The sequence below is a fragment of the Anastrepha ludens genome, chromosome 6, assembly GCF_028408465.1.
Source record: "Anastrepha ludens isolate Willacy chromosome 6, idAnaLude1.1, whole genome shotgun sequence".
NCBI classification, from domain to species: Eukaryota; Metazoa; Arthropoda; class Insecta; order Diptera; family Tephritidae; genus Anastrepha; species Anastrepha ludens.
This window is the reverse complement of record NC_071502.1, coordinates 80,155,364-80,169,233: the sequence shown is the minus strand read 5'-3', so window position 1 is coordinate 80,169,233 and position 13,870 is coordinate 80,155,364. Positions and strand designations below refer to the sequence as shown.

The 13,870-nt window shown below is 36.7% G+C and overlaps 1 protein-coding gene across 1 annotated transcript; it reads right to left on the bottom strand.

The window, feature by feature from the left end:
* Positions 1–1,633: 1,633 nt before the first annotated feature.
* Positions 1,634–3,505, bottom strand: LOC128865705 (alpha-amylase A-like). Its single transcript, XM_054105983.1, has 3 exons — positions 3,233–3,505; positions 2,608–3,078; positions 1,634–2,548 (listed from the first exon to the last, which is right to left on the bottom strand). Exons 1-3 carry the CDS (start codon positions 3,422–3,424, stop codon positions 1,709–1,711), a joined length of 1,503 nt encoding a protein of 500 aa, XP_053961958.1. The 5' UTR covers positions 3,425–3,505; the 3' UTR covers positions 1,634–1,708.
* Between the last annotated feature and the right edge of the window lie 10,365 nt (positions 3,506–13,870).

Sequence of the window (13,870 nt, the reverse complement as noted above, 5' to 3'; positions counted from 1 at the left end):
GGAAAAAAGTATAAAAAATCAGCAGGGGTTTTTGGCAACTTTCAGTATATCTAACTAAAATTTTACAAGTCTTTTAAACTGCATACCAAAAAATCTTTACAGAAACTCTAATTAAAATCTGAGGAAATTTATAAACAAACTTTTGGAATTTTTTAAATTTGTATATAAAATTGGATTTACGAGGTGTGTTCAAAAAGTAACGCGATTTTGGTGTTTTTTCAAAAGCTTCTTATTTATTCATTAATATCTATTTTGTCCCCTTCAAAGTAGTCCCCATAAGATATTATGCACTTATGCCAACGTTTTTTCCAATCTTCGAAGCACTTCAAAAAATCATCTTTTTTATCTTGTTCAGCTTCTCCTTCGATACCGTCTTTATCTCGTCAACCGTAGCGTAGCGTTGTCTTTTCATGGGCTTCTTCAGTTTCGGGAACAAGAAAAAGTCACAAGAGCCAGATCTAGAGAATACGGTGGCAGTGGCATCATTAATGTGTTGTTTTTGGACAAAAGGTCGCGCGCAAGCAACAATGTGTGAGCAGGAGAGTGATTGTGATACAAGAGTAAATTTTTGTTTTTCCACAAATCCGGGCGTTTCTGGCGGATTGCTTCGCGCAAATTACGCATAACTTGCAGGTAATACTCCTTATTGATCGTTTTACCCTGTGGCAAGAACTCATGAAGCACAACGCCCCTGCAATCGAAGAAAACGGTAAGCAAAACTTTTACATCCGACCGAACTTGGCGCGCTTTTTTCGGTCTTGGTTCGTACGGCAGCTTCCATTGAGATGATTGAGTTTTCGTTTCCACGACATAACCATAAACCCACGATTTGTCACCAGTTATGACCCTCTGGGGCAAATTTGGGCCGTCGCTGACAGAGTCTAACGTCTCATTAGATGCTGCTTTTGGTCGAAATTGAGCAGTTTTGGTACGAATTTTGCGACGATCCACCTCATGCCCAAATCAAATCGATATGTCTAGGTCCTCAGCAACTTCTCTAACGGTGATTCGACGATTGGCCAATACCATTTTCTTCACTTCATAAATTTCTTCGTCTGTTGATGAAGTGATCGGGCGTCCGGCACGCTTTTCGTCGTTCACATCTTCTCGGTCTTCTTGAGAACATTTTGTACCACCGATAAACGTTGCTTTGGTCCAAAATAGCATCCCCGTATAACACAGTTAACATTCGGAATGCATCCGCGCACTTAATTTCGTTTTTCACACAAAATTTTATACAGGTTCTTTGATCCATCGTTTTGAATAGGTAAAAATCGGATACGAGCCGAAACACCTTCAAGCAAAACTGCTGTCAACAATTAACTGAACATTCAAAATGGTCGAACTCGTCAGCATGAGTGAAAGACATGAGTACCAACATATCGCCACAAAAAAATCGAAATTCGAATATACGTAACCTGTGAAAATTCAAAATTCGCGATACTTTTTGAACACACCTCGTATATGGTTTTTGTTAGCCATTGAGCTATACTTTTACACAAAAATAATGAACGTTCAAAACAAGAATAGAAAAAGTAGTCGAGACTGTCCAAATTATTGATGTGCTATCGTTTTGTCGCGCGGTGTAGATCTACCGATATTTTTGAGCTGACACGCAGAAAATAAACACGTATTGCCCAGTTACATATATTATGTATTAATGTATTACATTCGAGTAACAATTTTGGAAATATCACTTAAAAACAATTCACAATTTAGACTCAACATTTATGGCCAACACACCATCCGCTTCATTTATGGCAATAGTTATTGTAGCCCGACCATCAGCACGGACCACCACACTCTTGCCCGTACAGATCGAGCCAGATTTTTCACCAGAGATGATGTCGCAATAGGTACCAGTTGGCAAGCAGGTTTGGAGCGAAGCGTTCAAGTCAGATGTGTCACCATTGAATGCTACGAAGCCTTTGTTGCCACGGCAAAAGGCGATCTGGTTGCCACCATTGTCCCACCAGTTCTGCACACTTGTGCCCGCAACGATGTTTCTGAAGCCAACCATATTGTAAATTTCACGCCAACGATGCTCACAAATCCAACCGCCACTGCAAGAATTATCGGCATTGAAAATGGGACTGGCAATAGTGGTGCCATCGGTTGTGGGTGGGCCTTGGTCAGTATTGGAGAATGCGAATGAAGACATGACGCGCGTAATACCAAATGGATGGGCCAACATGAAAGCACTGGCCATTTTGTATTGCTTGGCTGTTTTGTAATTGAGGATATCAGCACCACCAGCACCATGACCACGTTGATTGTCATGGTTGTCCACGAAAATGAATGCGCGATCAGAGTTCAAGAAGCCCCACTGTGGACCCCAATTGACTAGCCAACGTAATTCATCCTTACCGCGGAATACTTTGCCGATCGAATTAGAGTGAGCAAATTCAGTAACGACGCCCAGGTCCGTGTATTCGTTCTTGGAGACGGCTTCACCGCCCAAGTCTATGACTTCTTGGAATATAAACGGACGCGTACCTGAGGCAAAGCCATGAGCAGTGCTTAAATTATTCACACGATTGTAGATTACCTACAAAAAAATTTATGGAATAAGTGATTCGAGTACTTTCGATCCAGCAAGCGATTTACCTTTAAATCAGTAGGCCACATATGTTTGGCTGCATCTACACGGAAACCGGCAACACCCAAACTGATAAGTTTGTTGAGGAAGTCAACAATGCGATCTCGAACCCAAGGTTTGCTCTGATCCAAATCCTTCAAGCCGGAGAGCTCACAGTTACGTACTTGATTTGCATCATTGTAATTACTAATACCACAACTGGTGTGAAAATCAGTGCTGGAGTAGGGCACAGCTGGGAAGCTCTTCCTGCTGGGATCGGCAGTTGAACCACCAGTGCCACGCGCGTTAGCATTATCGGCGGCCATATGGTTGAATACCGCATCGACATAGATGCGAACACCGACGTTGTTGCAACGTTTCACCATATTCGCAAATTGCTCCTCGTTGCCCGATCGGGTGGTCAGAAGATAGGATATAGGTTGGTAACGCTCCCACCAAGGACGATTTCCGATAACTACATTTTCATTTACCGGTGAAACCTGTTGATATAATTTTCTACTTGAATTATGTGGGCCAAATTGGATGGAAAATTGAGGGAGTTCTCCATGGGGAGGAGATCCATTAAACTATTTAATTTCTTTTAAAATACGAGTAGTAAGTAGATCGTTTAGCTTGCACAAGCACTGGACTTACCTGGACACCAGCATAGCCTTTGGGGCCAAGGAAATTTTCACATTCAGCAGCAATGTCGTTCCATTTCCACTCGAAGAGGTGAACCATTGTGGTCCTTCCCGGCACATAGTTTGGACTAAATTGGGCGCTAACGCTTGCGCTCGAAATTGCCAAGACCAAATATGCGCAAAAACTTGCTTTGGTCAGGAACATTTTGAATGCCGTTGTCTGTCTCTTATCAAACGTATTTGAAAATATCAGCTACTCCTTTAATGCCTATAAAACGAGCAACTGTTAAGAGCTCGAATCGAACAAGTCGCTTTTATAGAAATTTCGCAGTTATGCGTTGTTTGTAAACTGTCTTTGTGAAATTGTTTGTAACTGCTTGGTCATTATGAACTTACCGACGCCAACTGTGGTGACAAGTGTACGAATACGGTTATCAGGCATAGAACCTACTGATGATTTAAAAGACTACTGATTAACAGGTAAAGTGAAATATTATTGTAAAACTATGATTTTATCAGTAATTCAGTTGAATAACAAAGATGATTTGGACTCATACATAGAAGAGCGCCACCTCTACTTTTAGTTTATAATAGTTCTGAATATTAAAGGTAAGTCGAATATTGGAAGCAGGCAACGTCCAGTGCGTAAAAGGTACAGCAGTATCTGGGAGACTACTTTCACTGGGGTATAGCGGAGCAGTAAAGTCTCAGTAAAGTTCTTGCATCAAATCGGTCTGCCTAGCGAAATTAGGCGCTAGTGCAAGATTCCACGGATTAGAACCCTTTTTTGGGCTTATCAAAGACCACATGAAGGAAGTTCGGAGTTCGTACAATACGCCATGGAGAGTTCAGGATGGAGCTAGACTAAGCAGTTTATCTTTTTCTCTAGAAGAGGCTCATCATGTAGGTTTTCAACCGTGGATAGGGCGGACTTACGAACTTTCATTGGATACTATACGGGAAAATCTTCGTAATAATTTCAGGACACTAGGGTCGGTAGAATCAATAATCTACTGTTATTGCGAACTGGATGATACAACTGTAGACCGCATACTCGCACACTGACGCTGATGCAACTCTGAATCCATTGGTGTCATGGTACAAAAAGCCTAAGGAGAGGCTCAAATTCAGCAAAAGCCTCCAACTATGGATTCGCGGGCAAGGCAATAGGCCACCTTAGTGGTCGCAGTACATTACGATCAGATAATAATACAATAATAATAATCCAATTTGCACAAATTAAGGTGTATGATGCGTACGCATTTTGACGAGAGCATGAACCATTTGGGCATTTCATTCAATGCAGGTTAATTCTTTAATATTCTTAGTATTTAAAAATCTACTCGTAGCCGCTATAGCTGTTGTGCCTCTGTATCGAGTCCAGTGAATCCGTGTTTATAGCTCCTAGATTCCTTCCGAGCATAATGAAACCGTGTTTCTGGTTCCCAGATTGCTAAGAACAATGAGTTGATTAGCAACTTATTTCTGAGCTGGTAGATCTGCTCAGCTGGTTTATTTAATGATATTAATAAACTTCAAATATATGTCTGTCGTTTTAAAGGTAATTTATCTACCACACAATTTTATTGTATGAAACTTTGCCTGAAAAATTATGTGATAAATAGCTTCCAATTGGTTTTGATGCTTTTGAAATTGAGCGGAAATGCTCCAACCTGAGGTGGCTTTGTTTTCAAGCACTTTTACATCCATATGCGAAAATTGCGATTCAGAATTGATCAAGACCTGCAAATGACTCGCTCTCGTCATTTGTATTGCCAAAACACCTAAGCTGGCATCTTTCTCTGTCAGATAATGAATTTACACGGTTACTTGGCAAGACTTTTTCTTAAAGAAAATAACACTTCACTAAGTATAATTTAGAAAATACTTACTGTGTTGTATGTGTAGGTGTTTGTAATTGCGTAGTAAGTCGATTTAAGGGCTGCTTGCACCTGAGCTGTTCAATGCACTGTTACACCGTGCAACAGCACTTTTCTCACATGAGAAAATCGATTAGTCTTTTTTAAATGACCTCAAATCATCCCAATTCTATAAAAATATATAGACTTATGGGTCTTAAATGAAAGACGAATGCCCACAGAATCCAAAAATATATATTAAGGGTGATCAGATTGGGGGTACTTTTTTGAATAGGGGTTTCTCACACATCACGCGGTACTACTGGCAAACTAAGTAGATAATTTTTTCATTTATTCATTGACATTTCGAGATGGAAAGACTTACGTCTCATCAAGGTTTACAAATCGTTCAATTGCATTGGCAATTGCAAAATTGGCGCTCTGTGAAAAGCGTTCATCGCGCGCTCAGGCCAACTTATGTTGTTCAGCGATGAGGCCAATTTTTGACTTAAATCTACGTCAATAAGCAAAATTGCCATATTTGGGCTGAAGAGCAATCCGAAGTCATTCGGAACAGCCATTAGATCTATTAAAAATAAACCGTCTGGTGCGACCTATGGGCTGCAGGAATCATCGGCCCATTTTCTGCCGAAAATTGAAGCCCGTTGTCTTCACAACATTTGGTTCCAACAAGACGGCGCTGCTTGCCTTACAACCCGTGAAGCAATGGTTTTACTGCGTCATCGGTTCGGCGAGAAATTTATCTCTCGTTTCGGACCAGTGGATTAACCATCAATATCGTGTTATATCACACCTTTGGACTTTTATTTGTATGTATGCAAAATCTAAATGCTTTGTGGATAAACCAGTTCCGATTGAGGCATTGGAAACCCTATTACTAAAGTTTTTTACAAGATATCGCCCGAAGTCTTCCAGCGAGTCATTCAAAAGTGGTGTTTACGGATAGCCGATTTACGGTAGCGCCCAACATTTAAAAAGGATTATACATATTTAACTAATAAATGTCATGAATGGTCTTACACAAAAATAAAGATTGACCAATTAATTTGAATTTTCGTAGTTTTATTTTAGTTTAACATCCGATACCACTAAATTAATCACTCTTTATTTTTTTCATAACAGTCCTTGCCAAAAAGTTGGAAAGATGTTTTTTGAAATTTTCGTCCTTTCCTATACTTTAATAATTTTTTGGTATTTATTCTGAAAATAAAATGTGAAAAGTACCTTTATGGACCATTTGGATAATCATAGATTAATATTAACCCAGTACTTTTCATTTCGCAGTATTAATTTGATTAACGGTTAAACACAGCTGGATATTGATTTTTCCCTTTTTTTAGCAAGAGTTGTATGAAAAAAAAATATATATTTTCAAATTTTGAATTTTTATCGAACCACTTTGTTGCCACTTAAGGTGACCTCTAGGGAGCATTTTAGGTCTACTTCTTTTGTCCATTTTTATCAATGACAACTAAAAGTTTCTTCTTTTCGGATTTCTTGCTCTTCGCGGAGGATTGAAAAAAATATCTCATCTGTTAAGGGGTTATACGCAGTTATGACTTTGAAAAAATCGATTTTTTTTATTGCATTTTTGTAATGTACATATATTCAAAAGTATACGCACGAAATTTGAAGTAGATCTAAGCAATACTTTCGGAGTTATACCTAAATATGTAGAGATGCCTCGGCACGTTTTAAGGTAGGTATTGAAACTTTAAACGTGTTTTTTTCAAAACGGCATTTTTCAAGTCGGTGTACACGATATCTCGAAAACGGCTTGTTTGATCGGTCAACCGTTTTAACTCAATCTTTAAAGATACATTTTCTAGTAATTAATCGTTCCTTTTGTAAATCTGATACTTATTTTCCATTTTATAATCAATTTACGGCCAAATTTTAACGTAAAAATCGAAATCATTTCTTTTAAAAGCTGCCATTTTGTGAAAATTCACTATTTTGATTAGCCGAACGATTAATTACTAGATAATCTAAAATATTAACAAAATTTGTTTGGTTTTTTGATTTCAGATAATCCAATCCTGAGTTACGATGTACACGGTAAATCGTCTTTTTTTAAAGGAGGTTCCAGAAATCGCCTGCAGCGCGCTCTATAATCAACATTTTCATAAATAAAAAATTTTGTAACGTTCTTGAAGGATGCTTTTATAACCGCCAAAAATTTTCAAATTAAAATATTCTGAAGTTTCTTCAGGATAAATCCTTGACAACCCGTCTTTTATTTGCTTCATAACTGCGTATAACCCCTTAAGGACTCAGTGGATGCTCAGGAGCTTTAACTCGACTTGAATAATCTCCATCGATGTCGCCTCCATCTTGAAATATGTAAAACTGTTTTCATTTAGTATTTTCGAAACGTTTCTATTTTCGAAGTGTCCGTACGTTTTTAATGAATCCTACATCAGTTCGAATAATGTATTACAAAAAGTAATAGAGTTTACGGATCTTGGACTTTCATTCGATACGAAATTTTCCTCCAGTGCTCACATTAATTTTATTATTTCAAAATCGTACTCGGTAGTAACCTTCATTCGGCGCAATGCATCCGAATTTTCTACTCCGTGTACATATAAACTGCTGTTTGTGGCTCTTATTCGTTCTCACTTTGGAGTACACCGTTAACATTTGGAGACCTTACGACCAAATTTCGATAAATAGAGTTGAATATAATTGAGCGCGTTCAAAAAATATTTCTTAAATAGGCAAACGCTCCGTACGGTTTTAGGCCCCTGTTCCATCCCATAACTCTCGGATAATTCTAATGTTAATTAATCTAGAATCTCTAGTAAAGAGCAGGACAGTCCTTTCACTTTCGTTTATTTTAAATTTTGTTAATAGAATCAACGACTGTTCAGTTCTACTTTAGTCCACAAAGAAGCCTTCTCTTTTTATAGGGAAAACTTTAAGACTAGGTTTGCGTCTATTGCTCGCGCACTTCGAGATTATAATCCTTCATCCAGTTCCAACCGGCCTGATTTCGCTTTATCCAGATCTATTTTGTAAAAATTTGAAATTTAGTTGCTTAGAACTGTATTTATATTGATTGCTGGTATTGCTAGTACATGCCAAATTTGGCTTGTTTTTCGTTACTTTTTTGTCTACTCTGTGAGGCACTTTGTACTGTAGATTATTAAAAGAACAAAAATAAATAAAATAAAAAATAAAAATTCTCTTGACATCCTTATTTCATTCGATACCCATATGTGTCCTTACATACGAGTATGCCATACAATTTTATAGAATTGGGTTAATTTTTTAACGCTAGGGCTTAACTGAAACTTTGAGGCCCTTCAAAATGGAATCCTGACGTGATGGTGAAAAACTGAAAACACAGATTTACTTCTATTGACTTTTGTTATTGAACACATATCGCTTTAGTTATGTGTGAGAAAAAAAGTTAAAATTTGTCGCACTGTGTTGTATTTAAATAGGTGAAAACAGATACATTGCAAATTTGAATGTATAATACAATTGTTTAGAATACTCAACCAAATAAAAGGTGGCACTTTGTTAAATGTTTGATATGCATTTTACTGATAAAGAAACAATTTCCTTTCGGAATTGCTTTGTTGGCTCATTAAACTGGGAGAAAAAATTTCCACTGACGAAAACCAAGGTCAGTGCTGTGTGACTTGTAAGTCATTAGTTAAAAACACAGCTTTCCCTAAGTTGTTGTTGCTTGAAATTAGCTATTATGCGATGTCTAAAATATGGTGCCTATATCTGCCATTAAAAACAAGTATATACAATACATATATATATACAAGTATATATAAAGTAGTTAGGTAATTTAAACCATGCGGATGAAGTAGCTTTCCAGGGGGGCCCATTTAACATATAGCGATGAATCGTCTTTTGGAGTCTTTCCCAGAAAGTTTATGCAGAAAGCAAACTTTGTAAGTGCAAAAACTATGGTTGTATGAGGTTTACAGAGACATATAGAATGCATGGCGACTCCGTTTACTAGAAATGGCAATCACTCCAGCCCAGAAAGTATGCTATACGATATATAATATATTAAAGGGGGAAGCGGAAGAGAAGGGCCTTCTTCTGTATTTCAAAGACCGAAGTGAGTACTTTCAACTTCAACGAAGATTTGTTTTGGACTAAAAAAAGAATTTTTTTGAACTCAAGGAAGAAGAGAAAGAAGAAACTAGCCCCAATGAAATCATTGGACCACAATATTAGTCGTCTTAAAATTAACTAATCAATGAAACCAAGAGGTTTTGTAGTTTGCTCCTCCAAAGCGGTCGATCTTGTGCTACGCCCATTAGCTTTTCTTCACGGCACAGTTAGCGCCGTGGTTATGCGCTGCGGTTTAACAAAACGCACAACAGTCTCGTTGTCTCGAGTGAGCTCGTTTAGTTCGGAGCTGTACCGGATTCTATAGGTACCATCATCCATTCTTATTGTAGGCGGCTTTGATGCGATGCATGACTGCAAAAGTTACTTCATTATTCTACGTCCTTACTATTTATGCGACCGCTACTTCAGAGTAAGAACCAAGATTCTTATTCATGCCTCAAAAATAAATTAAAGCATACTACATAGTAAAGCAGGGGTTCCCCGAGGAAGCGTATTTGCCCTTTATAAAAAATTTTGAAGTCTGTATGTCCCTTCGGCGCACAGTTATGAGGCTGCTTTAGCTAAAGTAACATTCGACTTATATAAAGGTTCCAGAATAAAATTATTTAATGTGCAGTTGGTGCTCCTTGGTTTATCCGTAGCTCTGATCTTGAGCGCGACCTAAATATTGACTCGGTGGCAGACACAAAAAAAAAAGCAGCAAAAGCCCAGGATGTAAGATTAAAAAACACTTCAATATGGAGGCCTCTATTCTTGTTGATCCAACTAATTGGAGAACAAAATTAAAACGCAAAATACTCAAAGACTTAATGGAATGAACAGAAATACAACTTGAGTTTTGTATGTATCTCATATAATAAATTCAAAACAAATTTCTCGTCAATTAACAATATTTTTCTTTGTGACTAATAATAAATAAATAAATAATAAATAAATAAACATAAAATAAAAAATTGAACAAAATGGAAGTTATAATATTTTAATTGTAGTGATGGTTGATAAGAGAAGCACGCAATTTTTACTTATTCAACAAAACTTTTCGATAACGATATTTTTGTCATATGTATTGAGTAAAATTATTGTGATTTCTCTTATTATTATTTTTTTTTTTTGTTAAATATACTTTTGTTATAAGTAGTCAGTAAGAACAATTGTTTATTGATTTCTGAATAAATAAATAAATAAAATGTATTCTAAATTTTTTTAGGTTAGGTTAAGTTGAAGCGGTTGAGTAAAAGAATAAATTACTATACAGAGAGCCCGATTTGTTGAATGTGGTGGTCTATCCATGATGCTTTTGGCGTTATTTACTTTCAAATTTCTTGATAGTGTTCCCACAAAGTGTATTGTAATCGTGCTCTCATACAGATGCCTCAGAAGCTATGCGGTCTTTATGGATTATTTCTCTTTTCTCAACTAACTCATAATGCAGCGTACCATGATTCCATAACATATCAATAAAACAAGACAAACACACGCCCATTGAGGAAATGGATATTTAAAAACTCGTGCCTTTCTAACTCCCATAAATATTTTAATTTCTTTTATTATATTTTTAACTCTACGTCACTGCCGTTACTCTAAACATACTCTCCTACACATATGTATGAACTATAGATCAACAACAATCAATTTGCGAGTACTTTAACAGTTCAGAGAACTATTCTCTGAGGGGGGTCTTATCAGTAGATATTTCGCAGCAATAAATTGTCACAACAAATTATTAAGCAAATCCGGTGGGGAAATACACACATGTGAATAGTAAGTCTATATACAATATATTTATATTATTTATGATATACGACCCAATTTCATGTGGTTTATTTGCTTGTTGTTTTCTTTTGTTGCAATTTTATTAAATTTACGAAAATAGTTATTAGATTTTCACTCAAAATCCACGCTATTCACATAGTTGTATAATTAAATTTCTCTTTTGGAATGCGATTTTTGGTCAGCTTTATAATACTAGTTTAATGCACACAATCAGCTGAGACAACTGCTTTGTGTTGTCATCAATGAGACACAACTGATTTTGAATTGGCGAGCATATTTACTTATATCACAAATATATTTACATACCTACGTAAATAGAGGTGATATTTAAAAATATATACATATATACTATACAAGCAAATCTGAAAAATGAGAAATAATGGTGATGAGAACTCGCAATGATTTAGAGATATTCGCACTTACCCAGCAGGAAGTGCAACGAATAAAGTCACAGAAATAATATGTAAATTTGTTGATGGCGGCGATAACATACAAATTTTTTCAAGTCATTGTGTACGAGTATATATCTATCAGAATATAATATAAATCCAATTATCCTATCAAATTTTTTTTTTTTTTGTGTAAGTATTTTATTTGCAATCTATCTTAATATAATGATATTCAGCAAATTAGGTCTTATAATCTAATAGCAGCGGTAGTATTTGCACAAATGCAAAACTGCTTATAAAATTACGATATTTGTTCTAATATTTGATCTTAAATGTATTAAATTTCAATTGTACTAATGAGTTGCTTATCTTCATATAGGAACTTATGTATTTTGTTTTTTATTTAGTGTTGAATAAATAATTTAATTCAGCAAAATTAGAGAAATGGCAAGTTTAAGATATGATTACGCTTCAGTCGTATTGTTTCATTACTTGAGTCTAATAAGCATATAGCATTCGTATTTACATGGTTTGACAGCCGTGCAAGATATCTGTTAGAAAAGCTTGGAATTTCACTCTTTACAAATGGGATATCTAAGTCCTTGTGTATTGCTTCATTTGTGACAAACCAAGGGGTGTTAACAAGTCCACGCAAAGTTTTTGATTGGTAGGGTTGCAGGATTTCTATATTCGATTTGCTAGCAGTTCCCCAAAGCTGTATACCGTAGGCCCATACAGGCTTTAAAATAGCTTTATATAGTCTTATTTTGTTTTCAAAACTAAGCTGAGATTTACGACCAAGCAGCCAGTGCATTCGCTTGATTTTATTTTTAAGCTGCTCTTGTTTGGCCTTAATATGGGATTTCCAAGTAAGGCGTCGATCTAAATGCATTCCTAAATATGTCACCTTGGTATTCATTGGTATTACAGCATTATTTAAAAATATTCTAGGGCAGTTATCTTTTCTTAACGTAAAGGTGACATGGGTAGACTTGTCGGAGTTAACTTTGATCCTCCATTTATCAAGCCAAATTTCTAATATATTTAATTGGTTTTGCAGCAAAGAGGATGCTGTTGCAGGTGAATCGCTAGAAGCTATGAAGGCTGTATCGTCAGCGTAAGTAGCCACTTCCACTTCTTCTGTTATTGGCATGTCGGAAGTAAATATTGTGAATAGGACGGGGCCCAACACACTACCCTGGGGCACACCAGCGCTAATATTATATATTTCTGAAGACGCATCTCGGTGTCTAACATAAAAGTGCCTTTCACTCAGATAGGATTTCAGGATCAAATAGAAATGTGCTGGCAGGAGTTTTTTAATTTTGTATAGAAGTCCCACATGCCATACTCTGTCGAATGCCTGTTGAACATCTAAAAAAGCTGCAGAACAGTATTGCTTCCTTTCTAGTGCATCCCTAATTACATTTACAACCCTGTGGCATTGTTCTGGTGTGCCATGTCTTGCCCTGAACCCAAACTGATGTTCGGGAATGATGTTGTGGTCCCCAACTACTGGTAACATTCTCTTCAAAAATATTCGTTCGAATATTTTCGAGAACGTTACAAGCAAACTAATGGGGCGGTAAGACTTAAGAACGTTTTCGGGCTTATTTGGTTTTGGCACCATAACAACAACAGCACATTTCCATTGTGTTGGGTAGTGATTTACATTGAGAATGGCATTGTAGATTATTGTAAGGAATTCAATAGCTTTCTCAGGTAGAGTTTTAACTACTTTACTATCAATGCAGTCATATCCAGGAGCCTTGCAGTTATTTAGTCTAAGTATTTCTTCAGATACTTCACTATTTGATATCCGGCTGATCGGAAAATCCATTTGACATGGGGATTCAAGGAAATTTGTGAACTCCGCATCGCCATTGGCGGCAATTGGAAGATTTGGCTGAAAAATTTGATAGAGATGTTTGGCAAAAACCTCTGTTTTACTTTCATCGCTTCTGCACCATACCCCATTAGAATCCCTAATGCTGACATTACGCTTGATCGGCCGCTTTAAATATTTAGTAGCCCTCCAGATTTTGTGTTCATCGTTTTTTGTAGGTTCAAGTGTTTTGATGAAAGAATTAAACGATTGATTTCTGAGATCAGATAGTTTTGTTTTGAGTTATTTCGTAGCTTTATTCAGTGCTCTTTTATTAGCGGGGTATCTGTTTTCCTGCCAGATTTTTCGTAATCTTCTTTTTTTATTAATTAGAAGTAGTATTTCAGGAGGGACTTGTACATGGTCATTAGAAGGGAGTTTCTCTCTCAAGGGGCTGGACAGATACGCTGCCTCATGAATAACATTAGTGAATGCTTCTATTGCTGCATCGAGTTCGACTCCTGTTTCTATTGACATATTTAAATCTATATGTTTATCTATCCAATATTGAAAAGATTTTATGTCAGTTTTTGGGGTAAGGATCTTATACATCTTAGAAACATTGTGGACATTGTCATTGTACGTTACAATTAGAGGCGAGTGGTCGGAACTAAGCTCGT